The sequence below is a fragment of the Kwoniella botswanensis genome, chromosome 2, assembly GCF_036426115.1.
Source record: "Kwoniella botswanensis chromosome 2, complete sequence".
Taxonomy (NCBI): domain Eukaryota; kingdom Fungi; phylum Basidiomycota; class Tremellomycetes; order Tremellales; family Cryptococcaceae; genus Kwoniella; species Kwoniella botswanensis.
In genome coordinates, this window is record NC_088600.1 from 1,149,818 (window position 1) to 1,172,207 (window position 22,390).

At 45.4% G+C, this 22,390-nt stretch overlaps 10 protein-coding genes across 10 annotated transcripts; 7 read left to right on the forward strand and 3 right to left on the reverse strand.

Moving 5' to 3' along the window:
- Window positions 1-345: 345 nt before the first annotated feature.
- Window positions 346-1,847, forward strand: L199_007317 (tartrate dehydrogenase; the record flags this gene model as incomplete). Its single annotated transcript, XM_064893010.1, has 7 exons — window positions 346-388; window positions 451-552; window positions 632-898; window positions 992-1,164; window positions 1,232-1,312; window positions 1,373-1,449; window positions 1,517-1,847. 7 exons carry the CDS (start codon window positions 346-348, stop codon window positions 1,845-1,847), a joined length of 1,074 nt encoding a protein of 357 aa, XP_064749082.1.
- Window positions 1,848-2,153: 306 nt separating this feature from the next.
- L199_007318 (haloacid dehalogenase, type II) lies at window positions 2,154-3,182 on the reverse strand (the record flags this gene model as incomplete). The annotated part of the gene is made up of 4 exons (XM_064893011.1): window positions 2,154-2,323; window positions 2,388-2,912; window positions 3,089-3,109; window positions 3,167-3,182. The coding sequence occupies 4 exons, from the start codon at window positions 3,180-3,182 to the stop codon at window positions 2,154-2,156; spliced, it is 732 nt and encodes a 243-aa protein (XP_064749083.1).
- A 696-nt stretch (window positions 3,183-3,878) lies between these two features.
- On the forward strand, window positions 3,879-5,604 carry L199_007319 (4-aminobutyrate transaminase; the record flags this gene model as incomplete). Its single annotated transcript, XM_064893012.1, has 6 exons — window positions 3,879-4,058; window positions 4,112-4,415; window positions 4,466-4,536; window positions 4,601-5,020; window positions 5,087-5,272; window positions 5,341-5,604. The coding sequence occupies 6 exons, from the start codon at window positions 3,879-3,881 to the stop codon at window positions 5,602-5,604; spliced, it is 1,425 nt and encodes a 474-aa protein (XP_064749084.1).
- A 356-nt stretch (window positions 5,605-5,960) lies between these two features.
- On the reverse strand, window positions 5,961-7,799 carry L199_007320 (uncharacterized protein; the record flags this gene model as incomplete). The annotated part of the gene is made up of 5 exons (XM_064893013.1): window positions 5,961-6,217; window positions 6,343-6,432; window positions 6,484-7,023; window positions 7,090-7,467; window positions 7,535-7,799. 5 exons carry the CDS (start codon window positions 7,797-7,799, stop codon window positions 5,961-5,963), a joined length of 1,530 nt encoding a protein of 509 aa, XP_064749085.1.
- A 528-nt stretch (window positions 7,800-8,327) lies between these two features.
- L199_007321 (uncharacterized protein) lies at window positions 8,328-10,194 on the forward strand (the record flags this gene model as incomplete). The annotated part of the gene is made up of 7 exons (XM_064893014.1): window positions 8,328-8,559; window positions 8,627-8,650; window positions 8,720-8,848; window positions 8,918-9,056; window positions 9,111-9,762; window positions 9,833-9,975; window positions 10,047-10,194. The coding sequence occupies 7 exons, from the start codon at window positions 8,328-8,330 to the stop codon at window positions 10,192-10,194; spliced, it is 1,467 nt and encodes a 488-aa protein (XP_064749086.1).
- A 458-nt stretch (window positions 10,195-10,652) lies between these two features.
- On the forward strand, window positions 10,653-11,003 carry L199_007322 (uncharacterized protein; the record flags this gene model as incomplete). Its single annotated transcript, XM_064893015.1, has 1 exon — window positions 10,653-11,003. The coding sequence occupies one exon, from the start codon at window positions 10,653-10,655 to the stop codon at window positions 11,001-11,003; it is 351 nt and encodes a 116-aa protein (XP_064749087.1).
- Window positions 11,004-11,406: 403 nt separating this feature from the next.
- On the forward strand, window positions 11,407-13,068 carry L199_007323 (uncharacterized protein; the record flags this gene model as incomplete). Its single annotated transcript, XM_064893016.1, has 7 exons — window positions 11,407-11,885; window positions 11,962-12,024; window positions 12,109-12,176; window positions 12,239-12,315; window positions 12,390-12,452; window positions 12,517-12,584; window positions 12,651-13,068. The coding sequence occupies 7 exons, from the start codon at window positions 11,407-11,409 to the stop codon at window positions 13,066-13,068; spliced, it is 1,236 nt and encodes a 411-aa protein (XP_064749088.1).
- A 306-nt stretch (window positions 13,069-13,374) lies between these two features.
- L199_007324 (transketolase) lies at window positions 13,375-16,179 on the forward strand (the record flags this gene model as incomplete). The annotated part of the gene is made up of 10 exons (XM_064893017.1): window positions 13,375-13,412; window positions 13,593-13,629; window positions 13,703-13,732; window positions 13,794-13,900; window positions 13,973-14,127; window positions 14,206-14,301; window positions 14,385-14,489; window positions 14,542-14,644; window positions 14,715-15,987; window positions 16,057-16,179. The coding sequence occupies 10 exons, from the start codon at window positions 13,375-13,377 to the stop codon at window positions 16,177-16,179; spliced, it is 2,067 nt and encodes a 688-aa protein (XP_064749089.1).
- Window positions 16,180-16,594: 415 nt separating this feature from the next.
- On the forward strand, window positions 16,595-19,331 carry L199_007325 (uncharacterized protein; the record flags this gene model as incomplete). Its single annotated transcript, XM_064893018.1, has 14 exons — window positions 16,595-16,608; window positions 16,682-16,695; window positions 16,772-16,873; window positions 16,961-17,029; window positions 17,105-17,217; window positions 17,328-17,447; window positions 17,628-17,819; window positions 17,897-18,029; window positions 18,142-18,204; window positions 18,284-18,324; window positions 18,409-18,532; window positions 18,619-18,674; window positions 18,742-18,891; window positions 18,975-19,331. 14 exons carry the CDS (start codon window positions 16,595-16,597, stop codon window positions 19,329-19,331), a joined length of 1,548 nt encoding a protein of 515 aa, XP_064749090.1.
- Window positions 19,332-20,274: 943 nt separating this feature from the next.
- On the reverse strand, window positions 20,275-21,704 carry L199_007326 (uncharacterized protein; the record flags this gene model as incomplete). The annotated part of the gene is made up of 2 exons (XM_064893019.1): window positions 20,275-21,348; window positions 21,495-21,704. The coding sequence occupies 2 exons, from the start codon at window positions 21,702-21,704 to the stop codon at window positions 20,275-20,277; spliced, it is 1,284 nt and encodes a 427-aa protein (XP_064749091.1).
- Window positions 21,705-22,390: the final 686 nt, after the last annotated feature.

The window sequence follows — 22,390 nt, forward strand, 5'->3', positions numbered from 1 at the left end:
CATTCTACCGAACTGCAAGCATACGTCAAGTTACCGGAATATCGGATACAAGTGATCCTTGGATCTCTCAACTTTGCCGACGCTTCTTCGACTGCTGAGAAGCGTTAGCCGAAGTGGAGGGTTTATTTGGTTCCGATTGACGTCTGGGCCGAAATCCGATACTCGCGAGTAGTGTACCACTTGACTTGGAACGGAGGTGCTGTATCCGGCTAGTTATTGACAGACCAAAGTAGCTGGAATACCTTTCGATAGGTCTCTGGATACACCCACCAAGTTTTCTAGAGTCCACATCTTCTTTGGCTTAGCAAAAATTCCAGCTAAGGAAATCGAGAAAGTACGAACAAAATGTCAACTCGTCAACACAACATCGCCGTCATCGCCGGAGATGGTGGGTATGAGCTATCCCCTATCACTCTTCAGACTTGCCTTGCTGAGGACACATTACTTTAGGTATCGGTATCGAAGTTACCGCATCCACCTTGGAGGTTCTTCGAGCAGTACAGAAGAAACTAGGGGGCTTTGAGCTGAAATTTGATGAACTCGACTACGGAAGTAAGTCAACAGCAACCCACGATCCCATCCATCAGATTTGCTTGGGCACGATGAGACTGACATGGCTGTGATGAATCAGGCGCCCGATACAAAGCTCAAGGATCATATACCCCGGAAGGATGGCTGGAACATCTACGAAAGTCCGATGCTATCTTCTTTGGTGCTGTTGGTGATCCAGATGTCCCGGATCATATCTCATTATGGGACTTGATCTTACCCATGAGACAAAAATTCCAACAATACGTCAATGTGAGACCATCAGCCATCTTACCTGGTATTCCACCAAGGATCACTAATGCCCAACCGGGTGACCTAGATTGGGTGATTATTCGAGAAAACACTGAAGGTTAGTGTTGTACATCCAAACCATACCGTAGCATACCATATCTATTGGATCAAAGAAGATGAAGCGTAGCTAACTTACAACGATGGATGATAGGCGAATATGCAGGTCAAGGTGGTCGAACTCACGTTGGTACAGAATGGGAAACAGCAACGGAAGTAGCTGTGTTCACTCGAAAAGGTGTAGAGAGAGTTATGAGATTCGCATTTGAGACCGCTCGAAAGAGACCACGAAAATTATTGACAGTGGTCAGTAAGAGTAATGCGCAGGTAAATTAATCGAATACCCCATTCTTTCAGAATCTCACCTTATGCTTATACGTTATGGCGATGATAGCGTTACGGTCTGGTCCTCTGGGATGAAGTTGCAGAGATCGTCTCTAAAGACTTCCCCGATGTCAAATGGGATAAAATGCTTGTACGTACTTTCTTCATTTCCAATATGTGTTGCCAGCCTATGTAACATCGCACGTCATAGGTGGACGCAATGACCGTCCGAATGGTCACCAAGCCCAAAACACTCGATACTATCGTTACCACCAACCTCCACGGAGAGTAAGTTCGCTTGACTTTACTCTCTCACAGTTGTGCCGTGACACAGCTAACGCCTTCCTTCCGGTAGCATTCTATCAGACTTGGCAGCGGGAGTATCCGGATCAATCGGTATCGCCCATTCCTCATCTCTTGATCCGACTCGAAAATCTCCATCACTCTTCGAGCCAGTCCACGGGGCTGCTTTCGACATCATGGGTAAGAATCTTGCCAACCCAATTGCAGCTATTATGTCTGCGGCCGAGATGTTGAGGTGGCTGGGTGAAGAAAAAGCTGCTGAGATCATCGAGAAAGCTTGTAAGACCAGTATTGCAAAAGGTCAAACTACAGGTGATCTGGGTGGGAAATTGAAAACTGACGAGGTGACTGATGTGGTCATCAAACTCATAGAGGGTCAATAAGTCTGTATAATTCATAGCCTGGATGCATAGATCTGTTTGATTGCACAGTAGCGTATATGTGGTGAAGTGACACAGCATGCTAGGACAACAAGCGATGTTTACAGTATCCTTCAAAATGCCCTGACACCAGTCAAAGAAGATTCAGGTGAGCTTAAAGCGTACTATCACACAGCTAAACAAGCAAAGCCGGCATGTATTTGGATATGCGGTTGAGGTTGTTGGTGTAACAACAAGTGAGACTAGTCTGTTCTAGATTATGTTTGCATGCATACTGTATACTGGTATATATGATACAGATAACTAAACCTACTTCTTTCCCCATTTCTCTACGATACCTTTACCCAAAGAGACAAGATCGGGAGTGACGAGGTCGGCGGTACCAAAGATCGACTCACATGGATCCAGCTCGTAAGTGGTGGTGTAAGCAGTGAGGAAACCTGCTGATTTCGCAGCGGCGATATCCCAAGCGTGCGAAGCTACACGAAATTCATCAGCTGGGATGCCTTTTTTGCCAGTACACATGATCTGATTGGCACTCACCAGCGAATACAGAGACTTCCCCAGGTTGATCAGACCCAGCTTTCTCCCTTGCGAATTTGTAAACTGCTGGTTCAGGTTTACCAGCTTTGACCATATCGGCGGACAATACATGATCTAATGGCATTTCTACACCGGCATGGTCGAAGTATCCTTTCACCCGGTCAACATTGGCATCGGAACAACACCAAACTTCGAATCCACCGTCTCGGAGAGTTTGCATCATCTCTTTCAATCCTGGTCGGGGTTTGAGCTTTTTGTATTCCTCCCTAATATATTCAACATCTTCAGCGGTGAAGAAACCCTCCAAGTCCTCAGCGGGTATACCAGCTTGGAAAAGTACTCTCGTAAGGGTGTTGGACAAGATTTCGAAGAATGGTTTGTACTGTTTGATCTGCGATAGGTAGGAGTAATCTCGCTCCGTACCGCACACCCAGGCGTAGAAGAGGAGTTTGGAAGGGATGCCGTATTTGGCCAACTTGTGGCCTAATCGAGCTTGGAGAGCTTCCGCTCCATTATCGTAGGAGACTGTAGGTGTATGGGGCCAGGGTGGAAGTGATGGATGGGTGTTCAGGAAGACGATCCACGATTGTGAGTCGATGAGAAGTGAAGGACGAATCAGGTAGGAAGAGAATGTCAGGTATTATCAGTGACCGTACTCTCCACAACCACAGTTGATAAATTCTGTTTCATTCTCAACTTACAGCAAGTTCCGACAACGTCAACTACGAGATGACTTGTATCAGCGTTACTCCATATAATATGGACACAGGACGACTCACAGACAACAGAAGGCATGATGGATCGATGTGTTCTGATAGGTACTGAATTACAGAGTATACGGCTTGAGAGATACCAGTAGGTATGTTCAAGTATGTAGGAATGTATATGCAAAGGTGATGAAAATGAATATCAAAGTAGTTCATTGAGTTATCTTGGACTGTGGATGTCGAGGTGAATCACATGAGTGACTTTGGTCGGTCCGAGAATGGAGATGACCGATGCTTCGGCTAACAAAACAGGATCTGGATCTCATTTGGAATCGATGGTACCTTGCGACGGTTGATGAATTGATCCGCGCTTAGGCCCTCTGTCCCATTCGGCGTTACACCCCTCAGACCCTGAGCCAATCAACAGGCCCAAGAAACAGGAATCGCATCGACTTTGCCTTACTCCTCTTTGTCCGAAATCAGTCATGCTTATCGTCATTTTCTTTCTTGCTTTTTTCTTCAGGCTCTCTCTCCAACCCCCAGCCTTGACCTTTTCTTGCCGACGCATGGGGTCATTACCAATCGGAAGTCTCCATTGCTTTTCGGGTAGAATGATCATGTCAAGGTTGCCGCATGCCTCCTCCTCGGTATTACCGTAATCTTGAGATACTGTCAGAATGTTGAGAAGAGAGTGTCCAGTTGAAAGTTGAAGATAGAAAACTCAGAGTTGACTTTCAATGTTGATGATCCATCTCATACACTCACATACTCGAAATCAGCCAAAATGCCTTCTGTAGCTACCACCTCGGAAATTCCGCTTCTTCCTTCGGCTTCAAAGCCTTTGCCTCTGACCACCTCGACTCAAGGTCTTCAAGATATAGCTGACAAGCACATCACCAAAGGTCTGGGTAGACTTCGTGATCATGTTTTCAAGGAGGGCAAGGGTCTGAGAGTACTCACCACTGTAAGTCATATCTCGTTCACGTGTCACATATGTCTGACGAGGTTGTCATATAGGATAACCAAAGATTGCTCGACTTCACCTCCGGTATTGGAGTGACCTCCCTCGGACATGCTCACCCAGATGTCACTGCTGCTATCGTCGCTCAGGCCCAATCTATCATCCACGTACAATGCGCTATCGGTCTATCTGAACCTTACGTCCAGCTGGTCGAATCGTTGCTCACCATGATGCCCGATCCAAGTCTGGACAGCTTCTTCTTCTGGAACTCGGGTTCTGAAGCTATCGAAGCTGCTATCAAAGTCGCTAGAACCAAAACTAGGAGGAACAACATTGTTGTCATGCAAGGTGGTTACCACGGTAAGTCGATCATCCTTTGCTCTCTACTGTTTATGCTGACAAGTGTACAGGCCGAACTTCCGGTGCTGCCGCTTTGACGCGATCGAAAACCTCTTTCTTCAAGGGTACCGGACCCCTCATGGTGAGTACGATTTTCATGTTTTTACTTACCTCATCCCATTTCGCTGACCTCAATGCATATCTAGCCATGCGTGTACACTACTCCATTCCCATACTGGCACGCTATGGGATTACCCAAAGAGACCCCCGAAGAAGTCCTTGTCGAACAAGCTATTCTGGGTATCGAGAATCTGCTTCAACAGCAGACCGCTCCTGAGGACACGGCAGCAATCTTCTTGGAACCTGTTATCGGTGAAGGTGGATACGTACCAACCCCTCCAGCATATATCAAACACCTTCGACAACTCTGTGACAAACACGGTATAATGCTTGTGGTGGATGAAATCCAAACTGGTTTCTGCAGGACTGGAAAGACATTCGCCATCGAACATTCAGGTGTGAGACCTGATTTGATGGTGTTCGCTAAAGGTTTTGCCAATGGTATGCCAATCTCTGGTATCGTCACTCGAAGCGAAATCATGAGTGCTATGCAGCCTGGTTCTTTGGTAAGTTCCCATCCACCAACCGTACATGATTGACCAAGAGCTGATATGGAAGGATGCTTGGTTTAGGGTGGTACATACTCTGGTAACGTCGTTGCATGCGCTGCTGCTCTCGCTACTACTCGATATATGCGAACCCACGATATACTAGGCCATGTCAACGCCAGATCAGAACAGATCTTCAAGGGTTTGAAAGAGATCCAAGCGGATACCGAAAATGGAGGGTGGATGATCGAAGAAGTCAGAGGTCAAGGTGTAAGTATACTATTTTTAATCGTTTGTACTGGTGTTTGCCTGATACTGATATTCCGATCGATTGTTAGTTGATGATTGCCATCGAATTCAAAGACCCCAAATCCAAACTTACTGGAAAACACTCAAGAGGCGATATCACCCTTCCAGGAAACCTTAACACACTGGTACAAAACGCATGTTACGATAGGGGTCTTTTGGTGTTGACCACTAGTATCTACCCTGTATTGAGATTGATCCCAGCCTTGATCTTGAGTGAAGATGAGGTTGATGAGATGTTGAGTACCATGAAGGAGGCTGTCAAGGAGGTCGCTAAAGCAGTAGAGGGCAAATAGATGGGTCATTACATTGGTCGTTTTTTGTATTTCCGGTAGCTTTGTTCCTTATGCATCATCTGCAAACGTACTCGTCGCATGACAAACGATGTAAGATACCCGTACATGGCACCCTGAGAACAACCGAGTTTGTGCTAACACTGTGATCACGATAGTGTAGCAAATCCTCGGCAGTCATGATCTTGAGCTCAAGGCTTCAGTTATAACCTTAATTCTTATGCAAGTCATCATTCACAGAGCATTGCATCACGTACTGACAGAAGCAAAAACATTAAATGCATACCATATATATCTATATATTACTTGATACTCCATATGAAAACGTACAACTACTTTGAATCTATCATGTATTCAAATTACAACTTGGCTCTCACGGCTTTATCAACCATGACAGCTTCATCCGAATTTTGCAATGCGCCCTTCGTCTTACCTCCGTTCATCATATTCTGAATCAGATTGACTCTCGAGGTATATCGTTCTTGGGTCAACCAGTATGGCTGGGGTAATGAATCTTCGAAAGCCTTTTGGGCTGTCGAGGTGATAAATCCGTTCTTGATTCTCGAGGCCACTAGCGAAGATATCGCGGCGGTACATCCTGGGATTCGAGGCATACCTGAGATACTTCGTCAGCGAGTGTTTCACAGTCCGACATTCAGGAGATGTGTTTGTATGAATGTGTGTGGGTGTGTTTGTGTGTGGGTGGACCCGCAGCATGCGCGGGAGGTGAGATGGACTTACCATGTCCTGTGAAACCGGCACACACAAACACTCCGGGTTTGTCCGGTACTTCACCTACATATGGGAGGAGATCGGAAGAGTATCCCAGAACTGCTGAATGTTAGATATATTATTCTTCCCTTGAATGAGAGTTCCACTTACTACCTGACCAAACCCTATCCACATTTCCATGTTCGTTACCATTCCAACCAACGAAGTACTTCTTCATGAAACCTTCGAAGTATTCCTTCGCACCGGGCATATACTGATCATCTTGTTTGTTGTTGTACCACTGCGATAGATCACCTAAAAACCGGCTCTTGGCTCCTCCCAGTATGATACTTCTATCTCCCACTCCTGGGATCCTACCCCTTCCTTGTCGGGGGATCATATAATCCACATCTCCTGCTCCATGCCTAAAGCCATAACTATACTTGATTGGACCTGGGTGAGCACCATGCGAGTGCGAGGAGGCCGGAGTAATCGAACATGCTGTACCTCGAACAGGGAAGATGAGCTCCTTGAATTCGGGGAGGAAGCCTGAAGTGTATGCATTGGAGGCTACTATAACTTGAGAGGTGGTGACGGATCCTCTGGGCGTCACTACTTCCCATTGACCAGAGTAGACCTCGGATTTCTTCATCGACAAGACGGGAGTATGCGTTTGCAGATTTAAGCCTTTATCGATGGCAATATGAATCACTACGTTCAAGATACGCCCATCAGCCACAGGGTTGAAGCGATATATATTTGTAATGCAGGACTTACAAGAAGTAGCAAGTTTATAAGGCCAAAGGTGTCCAGCGGGATAACTTGCACCAAAGTGGCCTCCTTGAATACCAGTTAAAAGTTCCAATTCTTTTGGATCATCAACACTTCGGATGTCTTGTTCGGCGACATCCCTGGGAAACGCAGCTTTCCTAGCTTCGTAATCTTTCTTAGCTGCGGCGCCGTCTTGTGGCTTGAAACAGACATCGAAAGCTCGAGTAACATGCATATCGCAATCGATATCTTCTTTCTGAACAAGATCGGCGTACTGTTTCAATGCGGCCGCTTCGAACGTAAGAAGATGATTGGCAACTTTCTGACCGTGTTTAGCGGCTTCCGCTCGGAATCCGATGAATGGAATGGGTTTACAATGACCACCTGTTTACGAATACATTAGCTGCAGTTATTGATATGTTTGAATGATGCGAGTGATGGATGAACTTACCATTTCTTGCTGTTGCACCACTACACACTTCGTCCGCTTCGAGCATCACCACGTTGACCCTCCTTCCCATCTTCTCTGCCTCGCTGTACAGATGATAAGCGATCATCGCACCTGTCAGACCGGATCCTACGATCACGACGTCGGCATTCCGAGGTAGCTCCGCCGTCGTCCTGGCATTCTGCAGTACTGGATCTCTCTCCGAGAGCCAGAAAGACTCTAATCGATTCTTGACGGGTAACAAGGGGTTGCTCTGCTCTTCAGACATTTTGCCAACAAATTTGTTTTCCTAAGGACAGTCAAAGTAAAGACTGTACTTTGAAGTAAGTTAGGTACTGCAGATGGGAAGGCAGTTATGTTATCGGGTTATACCGATATAACGTTAACTTTCCAATTAACCAATCAATCGACGAAAGTGGGCCCATAGGATCGACTACTCGGGGTCTTTCCCGAAACTACCCCCAAAGCGCGTAGACATGAACTCTCTTTGGCAATTCATACCACTTTCAGTTCTGCCGCCGGGTGTGCCTTTCAAATTACGAGAGTCTCGCTAGTGATCTAACGTCGGTTAATTCTTGCGGGTATCCAATTGGGTCATCTGACTTTATCTCCTAGGAATCTCGATCTGGCGAGTAAGGGCACCGGGTTTCATGCGTTCGTTATCGCCCAATTGGACGAGTCATGGGTATATGAAGGAGACCATTTATGCATCGATGAATTATTCTTCCCTTTCTTATCCAACAAATCACGCCCAACGCTAAATCTAACGAAGACAAGTGATTAACCTTATCTCATAATGGCGCAATACGAAGAAGATCGAAAATCCGAAGTGGTAGAGGTACCTGCCCATGCCCATTTACCTGGTATGGACACCACGACCGAAGTACAAGTTGTACCCACCCCTGCCGCTCCGAAATCAAGATGGGATTCCATTTACCGAAGTTCCCTCTTCCAGATCTGCGTTGTATCGGCTCTGGCCTTTTGTGGACCAGCTATGGCAGATGCTATCTCTGGTCTTGGTGGAGGTGGTAAGTCAATTAGGGAGACTGCAGGTGGGACTACTCAGGTGCTGACTACAATGACGCGGTTGCCTAGGTCAAGCTACCCCTTATACAGTCAGTAAGTCAGCAGGTCATTCATCCACTTGGGTTGAACATCGGAATCAAAGCTGATTTTAGATCCGATCAGACGCCGCACAATGTGCCTCGTACTGCGCTGTGGCGGTGATCTCCCTTTTGGGAGGTCCTTTGGCTTCTCGAATGGGTATCAAGTTGATGTTGATCGTTGGTGCTTCCACCTTCGCTATCAACGGGTCTGGTGAGTTACTGGCCAGATAAACTTTGCTTGTGTGGGCATAGACGGGATCTGGCTGACCCTGTCCTCTAGCGTACTACGTCAACAGTAAATACGGTGTACAATGGTACTTAATTTTCGGACGATTCCTTTACGGTGCCGGTTTCGGATTTTGGTATGTTGCCGAAGCAGCCATCATCCTGTCCTATCCTGAAGAGGGACGAAGAGGAAAGTGAGTGCATTCAAGCCCACTAGAAATGGAATCATAGCTGATGGCCTTTGATAGGTATCTTGCCATCTGGGTCGGTGCACGAAACCTTGGTCAACTTGTCGGAGGTTCAATCTCCCTCGCTCGAAATGCCAAAGCCGCCGCCGCGGGTGCTATCGCCACTTCGACCTACCTTATTTTCGTAGCTATCGAAGCTGTTGGTTTCCCAATATCATTCTTGATCTCACCTCCTCACAAGGTCAGACGATCCGACGGCGTACCAATCTTACTCGCTGCTAAACAACCATGGAAGACTGAATTCCTCTTACTCTGGCAATGTGTTATGTCCAAGCAAATGCTTTTGCTTGCCCCCATCGGTTTCTATTCTTACTTCTACGGCGGAGTGCTCAGTACCTACTTGACCAACTATTTCACCGTCCGAGCCAGAGCATTGTCAAGTTTCATTGTTCCCTCCGGAATCATCGTCTTCACTTCGATCTTCGGTAGATTCTTCTTGGATAATCGACGATGGAATCAACGACTCAGAGCTCAAGTTGGCTTCGCGGTATTCATGGTCCCCTCCATGGCTTGTTTCGCATGGTTGATCGTGAACCAAACCAAGTTTATGAAAATGTCAAAAGCGCCAAAATACGATTGGAACTCTTCTGGATGGGCTAACGCTTACATCCCTTTTTACATTATGCAAATTTGTGGATACCTGTGTCAAACTGTAAGTCTACATTACATGCTGGTTGCAGCGTATAAGGGGGGATCGAGCTGACTAAAGGCCGTTTGAATAGTACATCTACTGGTTGATCTCTTGTTTCACCGCGGATGTTCAAGGAAATGCTCGAACGGGAGGTGTCTTCAGATGTGTTGAGGCTGTCGGTCAAGCTGTATCGTACGGTATCAACTCGAACGTCAAAACCAAGATGATCCCTCTGTAAGTGATCATATATCTATTGGTCTACGTCGTTGTGTACTCAAAATTGACATGTCTGTGCGTATCTCTAGTGCCATCAACTTTGGTCTCGCCGGTTTCTGTATCCCTTTCACCATTGCGATCATCCAGAAAGTCCCAACCTGGAGAGAAGACGCTGCGAACAGACCGATCGATTACGATCAAGAGGAAGGTGGGAAGAATGATGAATTGAGAGGTTAAAGCAATTTGCTCAAAGCCTCGATGTCAGGACATGAATACACGTACATCTATTATATATCTTAATTAGGGCGTATTGAATATTTTGTAGGTAACATAGATGGATCAGTCAGAGTGCATCGGATTGGGTCTTCTTTTGTAGGTTGGAAATGCAATGCATCCATCAGGATTGTAATGTGATTGGAGTTAGCATCATAAGGGGGTTTTACTAATTGGGAATTTGATCCCGCTAATCCAGTTTTGTAACTATCCTTAAGACCATTTGTCAATCAAGCTAATTCGCCGCTATATGGGTGAACTCCGTCATTATGATGATCGATGATGTATTTCTTCCCTTTCCAAAGATCTTTATAACTTACACAACACTGTAATAACCCAAGTCACTTCATTCCAAGTAAGCGTTTGACCAACCTCTCCTACATAATACCTGACCTAGACCTGCATCAATTCAATTAATCAGGATGCCTCCCGCACCAACCATCTCCGAAATCCAATCACTCTATCATTCCTTCCAAACGGTTTCATCCCGATTCACCTCATACAATTTTAACCAATACTTCCTTCGACGCTCTCACCAGACGTTCAAACCTGTCCTTCAGTCGCTCTCCCCTACACCTGGAACAGAGTCCGTGCAAGCTAAGCAGCTAGATCCAGCGGAGTTGTCGAAATGGTTCGAAGAGCAGAAAAAGGAGTTGGAGGTGATTAAGCGAGCTGCAGAAGTGAACAGGATGTTCAAAGGACCTAAATTGGTGGTGGAACATGCTCAGCCGATTACGGCGGGTGGTGGAGAGGGAGCTGAAGCTTCTCCTTGAGTGAAGGACGATTGATGTGGATGATTGTTCATGGTGAGTTGATAGAAATCCATTGAACCTTGGGATATGTATATGTCTTCATACGATGCTAACAAATTATTTTTCTAACCTGTGCAGGCTTGATATAATATCTCCATCCTTACTTATTGTAATGCACATCTTGTCGATCCTTTCTCCGTACATGACCCTATTACATATGACCTCCCTTTGATGTCGGCTGTTTGACATGTTATTGTGCATGCTAACTCTTTCCATGATCCACTAGATGATCAATGATACATGATTCCTCTCTCATTGATCGTTTACCAACCCCTCTCATCAAATTCGGAATCATAATCAATAAGCTAAACTCACCGAAGAAAAAAATGATCATCCCTCGTGTTTATACTAAAAAGACAACGTAATGCCATCCCATCCCCGTCAAAAGCGGCACATACGATCCCGCACGTCAGATGAAGAATCCAATATCGGTTTGATCAAGCAACACCCTACCTTGAGTCGATCAACCACCTCAGCGACTAATCAGATACCTATAATAAAGAACCCTGAGATATCCAAGAAGAAGTTAATCGGATGGAGGGTCGGTATAATTATTTGTTGGTTCATATCGGTTACTTTACTTTACTTACTCACTTGTTCGAATTTACTTTGGAGAAATACCTGGTCAGTCGTCAAAGTACATCTACCAAGTAATGAATGGGGTTCGGTGGAAGGTAAGGCAAAGGAGATAAGTGATAATGTATTGAATCTACCGACTGAAAGACAGCAAATAGAAGATGATAACAAGGATGAGGAAGATGACGATGAAGAAGAAGTGACTGATGGAGGTTGGTTGACTGTTAACATGTGGGGGTGGTGTTTGCAGGATATACCAAAGACTGAGTGAGTGCAAGTTCATGTATACATTCTATGAGAGGATAACATCAGAACATTCGTGCTCACTAATATAAGGCGACAGGATCATCTGTTCAGGTGAGAATATGTTATTCGACCTGGAAGAGCTTTTAGGCGAAGAGTCAAGGTAAGTGATTCAGGAGGATCGAAAGAAGAGGATGATACTCAATGAATGGCATGGTACGGTATGATCTAAATTGATATCGTTCAGATCAAGTGCTCCTTCAGGTGATGATTTCAATTTTCTCTTAACTCATGGACTGATCATACATGGAATCGGTGAGCTACCTTCCACACGACATTGCCACTATCACTCATCTTCAACTATTTCACCGATGTAGCGATGGTGACAGCAATGATTGCTATAATACCCATTTCAATTACCACTCTTAGGATAATACGTGCCAGGCAGCCCACGGTGAGTGGTCTGCTTTAGCAACCAAAACCTCAGAACTGACTTGATCGATATATTGAATTTATTCGATGTCACAGGTACAGAGTGGTTGGTTCGAACATGGCACTTTGTTGACTGCTTGTACACTCTGCTTGATCGCTGTAAGTACTATGAGAGAGATACGTGGCCACTCGTTTTTGCAGCTAAAAACATGTACAAATGCAGTATATCATCGATAGAATACTGAAAACAAGCGTAAAGAACGATCTGCACGATCACAGAGTATTATCAGGGTGAGTCTGTCTCTGTCGTTTGGACATTTAGATGAAGTCTACGTCCACTGATATACTCTTACATAGTCAAGCACTAACAGTAACGGGAATATGTACAATCTTATTGTTAATAACATTCCTCGTATCGTCCATTCCTCCGTTCTACTTTCATATGAAACGACAATCTCAACTAGTAAGATACTGGGAAGATCTGGAGGATTTCGATGAGGCTCTAGCGGATGAGGACGAGTCAGAGAAAATGGAGAAAAGGAAAAGACCAAGAAAAGTAAGGAGATCCAGGACCAAAAGGGCTGCAAGAGCTTTGTTTGGAAGTAGGGACAATGGAATGCAAAGAGAAGGAACGTTGAGTAGGTGGAGAAGTAGAAGGAAGAAGAGAAGGGATGATAGCTATAGATATAGGGACAGACATAGGGATAAGGAGGATGAAAGACGACGGTATGACACGAAACGTCGAAGGAGAAGAAGATATAGAGATAGTTGGTAGTTTCACAAGTACATGATTGAACGATATGAATGTCACCTGGTGGGGTGCCACATGCGTTAAAAGGAGCAGCTGCACCGTGAGTTAGGATTGCGGCAAGTCGGGCCGGCCTTATTGAAAACGGATTTAAATGGCAACGGTACGCAACGGGCTTTTCCCTGAATCAGATCATACATAGGTCATAGCACTCCCCCCAAAACGATATTCCAACTTTTTAACTTCCTTCTCCTTCTTCTCCTTTCTTCACTCTTCTTCTGTTCTTCATCTCATCTTCTTCACTCCTTCAAAAACACACTTACCAATAGCAACATGTCTGGATTCACTCAAAACGACCAAGTTGCTATCAAGTGAGTGATCCTTTCTTCGTGTCAGGGGATACGTCACAAGTAATCCGTGGGGACTTGTTGGTCAAGAGGGATTGATGTCAAGAGGAACCGACGAACCTGCAATACCTCTTGACTTCCATGCAATGCCAGGTCTCCAACATCCTATCTAGTACTTCTCGCTGACATAATTTACCTCCTCAGCACCATCCGAGCCCTCGCTGCTGATGTAGTTGGCAAGGTCAGTCATCGCGCATCAGTGCAAACCCAACGAGTGAGAGCTTACACGTTCATTGCTAACTTCCATCCTTTAGGCCAACTCCGGTCACCCTGGTGCTCCTATGGTGAGTACTTCTTCGAGCATTACACTCATACTCGCGTGCATGGCTGATCCTTCAATGACAGGGTATGGCTCCTGTTGCCCACGTTCTTTTCAGTCGATTCATGAGATTCAACTCCAAGAACCCCAAGTGGATTAACAGAGATCGATTCGTTCTCTCCAACGGACACGCGTGAGTCATCAATCTATCCTCATCCGCTTCTTATTCGTGCATAAGCTGATCGTACTGGTGATTGTCATATAGTTGTGCCCTCCAGTATATTCTCCTCCACCTTGCTGGATACAAGGTATCTATGGACGACCTCAAATCGTTCAGACAAATCGACTCTATCACCCCTGGTCACCCTGAAGTAGGTGTCACTGATGGTATCGAAGTCACCACTGGTCCTCTTGGTCAAGGTGAGTCTACACGTTCTAGATCGTCAAGATCATCAATAATCACTCTATGTGAGCTCGAGCTGACTTTGAGCCTATCAGGTATCTCCAACGCCGTTGGTCTCGCCATCGCCCAAGCCCACATGGGTGCCGTCTTCAACAAAGACAACTTCTCCCTCATTGACAACTACACCTACGGTAAGTCGTTTTGAAAATATTCTGATTCAGCCAAAAAAGAGGTTATCTAAGCGAGATTTGACTGAATTGACGTCATCCCACAGTGTTCACCGGTGATGGATGTCTCCAGGAAGGTGTCGCCTCAGAAGCTTGTTCCCTTGCTGGTCACTTGAAATTGGGTAACTTGATTGCCATCTACGATGACAACAGTGAGTAGATCGACCTTCACAGCTACACCTTTATCGCTGACTTAGACTGCAGAGATCACCATTGATGGTGACACCGCTGTGTCTTTCACTGAGGATGTTGAGGCTAGGTTCAAATCTTACGGATGGGAAGTTCTCCACGTAGAAAAGGGTGACGAGTGAGTAGTCAAGAAAGTTCTTCTGCAGCAATCACCCCATTCAGCTAATTTCACCCTCTTCTCCCTCCAGCGATGTTGCCGCTATCGAAGCTGCTCTCAAGGAAGCTCAAAAGACCAAAGACCAACCCACCATCATCAACCTCAAGACCACCATCGGTTTCGGTTCCCTCAAACAAGGTGGCCACGATGTCCACGGTGCTCCCCTCAAGAAGGATGATATCACTCAACTCAAGAAGAAGTTCGGCTTCAACCCTGAGGAAACCTTCGCTGTCCCTCAAGAAACTTACGACATCTACAATGCCGCTGCTGAGAAGGGTGCCAAGGCTGAGGCTGACTGGAACGCTCTCTTCAAGCAATACTCCGAGAAGTACCCCAAGGAAGCTTCAGAACTCACTCGACGAGTTGAAGGTCGACTTCCCGAAGGTTGGGAGAAAGCTCTCCCCACCTACACCACCTCTGACGCCGCTGTCGGTTCTCGAAAACTTTCCGAGACCACCATCAGCAAGCTCGCTGAGGTCCTTCCTGAACTCGTTGGTGGTTCAGCTGATTTGACCGGTTCCAACTTGACCCGATGGAAGAACGCCGAGGATTTCCAACACCCTTCCACTGGTCTCGGTTCATACGCCGGTCGATACTTCCGATTCGGTGTTCGAGAACACGGTATGGCCGCCATCTGTAACGGTATCGCCGCTTACGGTGGTCTTATCCCTTTCGGAGCTACTTTCCTCAACTTCGTTTCTTACGCCGCCGGTGCTGTCAGACTTTCCGCTCTTTCTCACCTCCGAGTGCTCCAAGTTGCCACTCACGATTCCATCGGTCTCGGTGAAGATGGACCAACCCACCAACCTGTCGAGACTGCTGCTTGGTTGCGAGCTGTTCCCAACCTTGCTTTCTGGAGACCAGCTGACGGTAACGAAACCTCGGCTTCCTACCTCGTTTCTATCCTTTCTCAACACACTCCTTCCGTCCTTGCCTTCTCCAGACAAAACTTGCCTCAACTTGCCAACTCCTCCATCGAGAAGGCCGCCAAGGGTGGTTACGTCTTGGAGGAAGTTGAGAATGCCGATGTCACCTTGGTTTCCACCGGTTCAGAAGTCCCATTATGTCTTGAAGCTGTAGGACAATTGAAATCAAAGGGTATCAAAGCTCGATTGGTCTCTTTACCATGTTTCGAAGTTTTCGAGACTCAATCTAGGGAATACAAGTTGTCCGTCTTACCTTCAGGTGCCCCTATCCTCTCTGTAGAGGCTTACTCCACCTTCGGTTGGGGTCAATACTCTCACGACCACTTCGGTCTCAAAGCTTGGGGTGCTTCAGGTCCATACGACCAAGTTTACAAGAAGGTGAGTCTCCCTCCCCATTCTTATCACTACATATTGGATGATGATGACTAATGATTGGCATGACTATAGTTCGACTTGACCCCAGAAGGTATTGCCAAGAGAGCCGAAAAAGTCGTCGCCTTCTACAAGAAGCGTGGTCAACCCGTGTTCTCACCTTTGATCTCTGCTTTGGACGATATCTCTGATGAGTAGAGTGTAGAGCGTAGAGTGTAGATTGGACAGACGTGCTTTGGAATTGAGGATAACGAAGGGGTTTTAATCCAGTACAATTAGAACACTATGCTTTCCTTTTTCGACATTACTTTTTTGACTTTTCATATGTTTATAGTGATAGCGTTTGGTGCTTGACCTGACGATAATGCACAGGTTCAGGCATTCCCTCTGTTTCTTCCAGATCGTGATCTGACAGCATGAGGATTGACATGTACTCATGTATGATTTGTTGAGCTGTCCCTCCCTGTCCAAAGGGAGATCGACCGTGAACCGGTAATATCCGATGTCACAACATATGCAGCCAGTTCTCTTGGTCGTCGTTATATATCATTCGTCTTTTTCATTTCTCTTGTAAGCCCAAGCTCGCTGTGTATAGAGTGTATGAAGTGCAATCATGGACATTGAACAGTGAGATACCCTCGATCACGATCACTCCGATCATCCTAGCTAATCGTTCCTTAACTATCATCTCTATTGGTAGATTCAGAAAGGCAGGTCAGTTCATTTCGCTCCATCCGTGTCCTTCTCGATAGATTTGTCCCGTACTGACTTAACTCTGGAATGGTAATAGGACACGCCGCTATTGATCAGATATGCGATTACTATTCAAACATTTCGAACGTACCTGTCAAAGCACAAGTTCAACCTGGTTATTTGATCGATCAATTACCCAGTGAGTGCTTCACTCCCCCCAATCTGAGATGGACGGTGTACACCGTATAGTGTCAAGGTGCTAAGTATAGTGGTGTTGGTATTCTAGGAGAAGCACCTGAGAATGGACAGAAATTCGATGAGATCCAAAGAGATTTCGGTAAATTGATCTTACCTGGTGAGTTAAACCCATCGTTCGAAGTCCAATGGAGAGTTTAGAGGTTTTAATTGATTTACTCATGCATGGAAATAGGTATAACACATTGGCAATCACCTTCATTCTTTGCTTATTTCCCTTCAAACTCGACTTTCGAATGTATGATTGCGGATTTGCTCTCTTCAAGTGTATCTAATCCAGGATTTAACGTGAGTGAATGGGCTGGTCATTTGTATTTCCTGCACTTTCAAGTCCTTCTCATGAGGTGGCATACGTTCAAGATGGCTGATATTGATCATACTTTTCGTGTACTTAACAGTGGATCTGCTCGCCGGCATGTACGGAGCTGGAACAGGTGGTAGTGGAATGGGCAGCTAGGATGTTAGGTCTCTCGAAGGAGTTTTGGGGTTCTTCAGGTATAGGTGGAGGAGTGATTATGGTAAGTAAAATAGACTTCTTACTTGTGTCTTTCTTACAAAGGTCGAGATATTCTGAAGAGGGACAGGGGTCATGCTATGATACAAGGCAGATGTCTGCGTTCGGCTGAGCTCACAACCACCACAACACCGGATCCTCTATCCTTTCTTGTCGATTGATTCGATTAATATGATGTATACAGGGCTCAGCATCCGACTCGGCATTCACTGCAGCCATAGCCGCCCGAGAGAAAGCTCTAAGACGACTATCCCTCGAGGCAGGAGTTCAAGCTGGAGATAATGGACAGATAGAGATTCCTGATGAGATCAGGCAGGAATACGGCCAGAAACTAGTCGTTTATGGTAGTACCCAGACTCATAGCTTGGGTGCAAAGGTATGTCCACCTCTCATCAAAACACTGTTACATCCATTCCATGATCTCTGTCCGTCTGATATCCACTTGGAATATAGGCTGCCTTGATGCTCGGATTACCCTTCCGAGCTATACCCGTATCGATCGAAGATCAATATTCCCTCAGAGGAGAGGATGTAAGAGAGGCTATTGAGAAAGACAAAAAAGCAGGTCTGGTCCCTTTCTTGGTCTGTGAGTGACATCGACCTACCAAGAGATATCTGTTCTTGTGATGGCTCTCCATATTTGAATATCCATTACTATGCCCCGATTGAAGGCTACTGGCTGACTTCCTGCTCGTCAGACGCCACTGTCGGGACCACATCTACTGGAGCTGTCGACAGGATAGCGGAGATTGGTGAAGTCTGTGAGTGCATCCAGTAGTAACAGATAGTATAACAAATACTTGATGACTCGACTGACATTGTCGATGATTTATATCTCAGTGAAAGACTACCCGACTGCTTTCCTTCACGTCGATGCCGCTGTAAGTCAGCCTCGGGAAGAGAGGAAAGACCTCCGCTTTGGCAAGTTACGCTGACTTGAATATTGCTTGATCGTATGATCGTAGTGGGCAGGTGTAGCATATGCCTTACCTCAATATCGAGAATCACTAAGATTAAAGGAAGTAAACGAATATGCCGATTCGTTCTGTACGAATTTCCATAAATGGGGTTTAACGACTTTCGATTGTAGTGAGTTGGGTGGAATTCACAGTATCATCAGTCTTATCGAAGGTTGATGGTTGACTGAATTGTTCATGCGAATTTGATTCGTGTAGGTATTTTCTGCGTGAAGAATCGTAAAGATTTGACTCAAGCTTTAGATGTCACTCCAGTGAGTGTCATCATTTCATATTCACGTTGGACTGAGACTCAATGTCGTATTTATGCGTATCGGTCAGCCCTTCCTTCGAAGTAAAGAAGCAGATGCGGGTACAGTTATAGATTATAGGAACTGGCAACCATCCCTGGGAAGAAGATTCCGAAGTATCAAATTATGGTTTGTCCTTAGGAGTTTTGGTATTAGTGGATTTCAAAAGCACCTCGAGAGGGTGAGTCGGTTGAAAGGGATTCTTCATCGTCAATCCTTTGCTGATAACCTACCGGATATGGGATGGGATGGGTTTGGTCATAGGGTATCGAACATCGTCAAAAACTTACTGAGATTGTCGAACGATCCAATAGATTCGAAATTGTTACAACACCCAATTTGTCTTTATTGGTTTTCCGTCTGCATCCCAAGGATCCCAAGGACAACATGGAAGTGGATGATGACAAGTTGAATTTGTTAAATCAGAAATTGCATCAGAGATTGGACAGTCGATATGATATCTTCTTAACTCAGACGGTATTACATAGTAAAGAGAGGAATATATTTTGTATAAGGTTGGCTATGGGTGGTGTGAATACTACTTTTGAGGATGTCAAGAGGGCTTGGGAGATTGTTGAGTTGGAAGGTGATAAGGTGCTTCAAGAGGATGATCTGGTTTAGAGATTAATAAAGATACATACGGAATAGACGGTAAAATACAATACCAGGTAGAAATAATTGATCAACCTATGCACCGCTCTGATAACACTGCTCAAAGATCATACTATATTTGAACATGCATATATCATATCATATGTATCTATATACTTATATATACCCAACTCTTACATCGGATCAATACTCCTTCTATACCTTTATCGGATCCCAGACAACCCTCATGATCTCCAAAACATACGAACCCAGACCAATCATTCATCCCATTTCCCCCTTTTTATTGATTTCCCGTCTTGATCGTCGGGCCCTTCCCGCTACACGCACTAAACACGGCTCAAGCCTTTTCAAGCGAGCGGGTGTGAAGCGCGGAGTCTATGGGTCGGACGGTGACGATAAAAGACAGGAAACGAACAAAAGATGTAATGAAACGAATAAACCCAAGTTTGATGATTCGTATATCCCTTATGATCAATGAAGATATGAATTCAAAACGATGAAAGGGTAAGTGAGACGATTTCGAATCGATGGACATGTTTGAATGGAGTTGAAGTAGTCGAATTGTCCATAGAGAGGTTGATCAACAATGATAATTTCGTTTCTATACCTTTTTCCTTCTAACCGAAAAATAAAGACCATGTATGATATTTTCGATATATGACGTTTTGACATTGATGTTCGATTGGTGAAAGATACCGATATCAAATATCGTTCTTAAACTGATTTATTTTCGATTTTTTTTTTTCGTTTTGTATACTTCTTCCTTTACTTCACACTACAACTGATTCGTTCCCATTTGCTACACCGAACCACTCCATTCCCAATACACTTGGTTGTTCCTGTCCAGTCTCATGATTCTGTTCCCTTGTATTGTTCCTACCTTCGATATCTTCTATCAAATTCTTCATCGCTTCATCCCAATTATCCAACTCTGCAACATTCCCGGTTTCGCTTAACGAGCCGATTTCATTTTCCCAAGATACGTTTTCGGTTTGTCCATTCCACATGTTATTGGGTACGAGGCCACTGTTGAAGATTGAGTTATCCATCCTCTCTGTTGAGCCAAAGCTATTACCAATCTCGCTACCAAACGGATTCTCTCCTCGGTCATCACTGTACTGTTGTGAGTGTTGTTGTTGTTGGTTGAACTGATCGAATGATTCCCCCTCGCCCGCTGCAGGGCCTTGTCTTCCTCCACTCCCTGTGAAGGAGAAGCAGAAGACATGGTCGCCACCTCTGCTGGGTGGCGAGCGACGGGGTTCGCTCCGTTCGAAACAACGTTAACGTTCGACGAGTGACCGTGATTTCCGGATTGGGGTCGAGATGCGATATCGGTAAGAGTGCTTGGGTATAAAGGTGGAGAAAGGGTGGAGTCTAAACCTGCCGTAGTGGGAGGAGGCATAACGACAGGCGCAGAGATGAAGGATGCCCAATCGATATTGTTCGATGTGGTGGGTGAGACAGTCTCGATAGATGGTCGATCAACAATGCTGTCGACGGTGGGTTTAGTATCTTGGGAAGAGGTAGAGGAGGATTGTAATCCAGAGAAGTTGGCGACTGCCACTACCTGTTTGACGAGGTTCTCCAAGAGAGATACACGTTCTCGAAGAGCTGCGTTTTCAGCTTTCAACTGGTTGATCTCGATAATCTCGACCGACATGGGAAGTACGGTTTGTTGTTGAACGATCTCCGGGACTGGTGAAGGTGTATGATTGATAACGGGTTTGACATCTTCTTCCATATCGTTGATATCCAAATCAGCAGGTGGTGGAGCGACGTTTGATAATTTGACTCCAGTGCCGTTGACCAATTCAGTGGGAATACCGAGATCGTTCGCCAGTGAGATGACACTTTGAGCGGGTGATGTTTCTCTAAAAGCTGATGTGGGTGTCGTTGCTGAGGCAGGTGAATCACCTTTCAAAGCTCGATTTTCAGCTTCCAATTCAACAACTCGTCGTTCCAAGTATGCCAAGTGGGCTTTACGTTGATTACGTGAACGTTGGGCTGACTCTCTGTTACGGATGGTCTATTGAATGGGAAAGAATGGGTTAGCTTGAATTCTAACTGAAACAGGTTGAGATGGATTGAACGAGGTTAGGTTCGTGGTTGGATGGGTCATCCCGAGTAGGAGAAGGGCTAAGCAGAACAAAGAAAGGATGGACTAATACTAACCCTCGCCTCCTTCCTTGCTATCCTAGCTTTCATCTCATCATCCATATCTCCAGTTATCTCTTCACCCTCATCTTCATCGTCATTGTCATTGTCATTGTCTTCGTCGACAGTCGACGTGGAAGGTCTGGGTTTCTTGGCCTTGTTGCCGCTGGGTGAGGATGATGATGAAGGTGCGGGTCGTTTGGATGATGAGGCTACTGCGTTTGTCATTGTGGTCTGTGGAATACGATGGAATGTAAAGGATTGGTTAATGGATGTACAAAAAAAGGGAATGAATGATGAGGTATATATGTTTAAGTCTGTGTATCAAAATGTGGGAATGAACGAACAAGAGTAAGTACGAATGATAAAAAGCTGTACAACGAAAATGAAGTATGAAATTGGGTATTGGGTGTATGGTGAGTGGGTGGTATGAAAGTGGGAATTGCAGTAGAAGAGTGGGGATCGACGTGGAATCCCATCCCCCTTATTATACCGTTGACGTGGAGAGGGACGGGATCAAATTCGAACTGTGTAGAGGTGAACCGGGCTTAAGGGTAAAACGATTTCAAAGGTACCCACCCCCTTTGACACAGTACACAGCGATCCTCCCTTTGATTCTTCTCTTGTTCGGCCGCAAACCGTCATTCATCGCATCATCGCCTTTTATTCATTATCCCTTATTGCTATTCTCGTAATAACTCAATAACTGTGAAAGGTTGTTTCAATAGAGTTGGTGATGAGTAACAACGACACGACGCGAATTGATCATAAACACGGTGTGGTGCCATCACCTCATGCATGATTCTGTATCAGATAGCTTGACTACGAACGTAAAAGCAGAAGGTCGAGACCGAGCTGGCCTCGTATCATTGCATCATAAACGTTGGTCGTCTTTCCCTTTCAACCAACCTCTA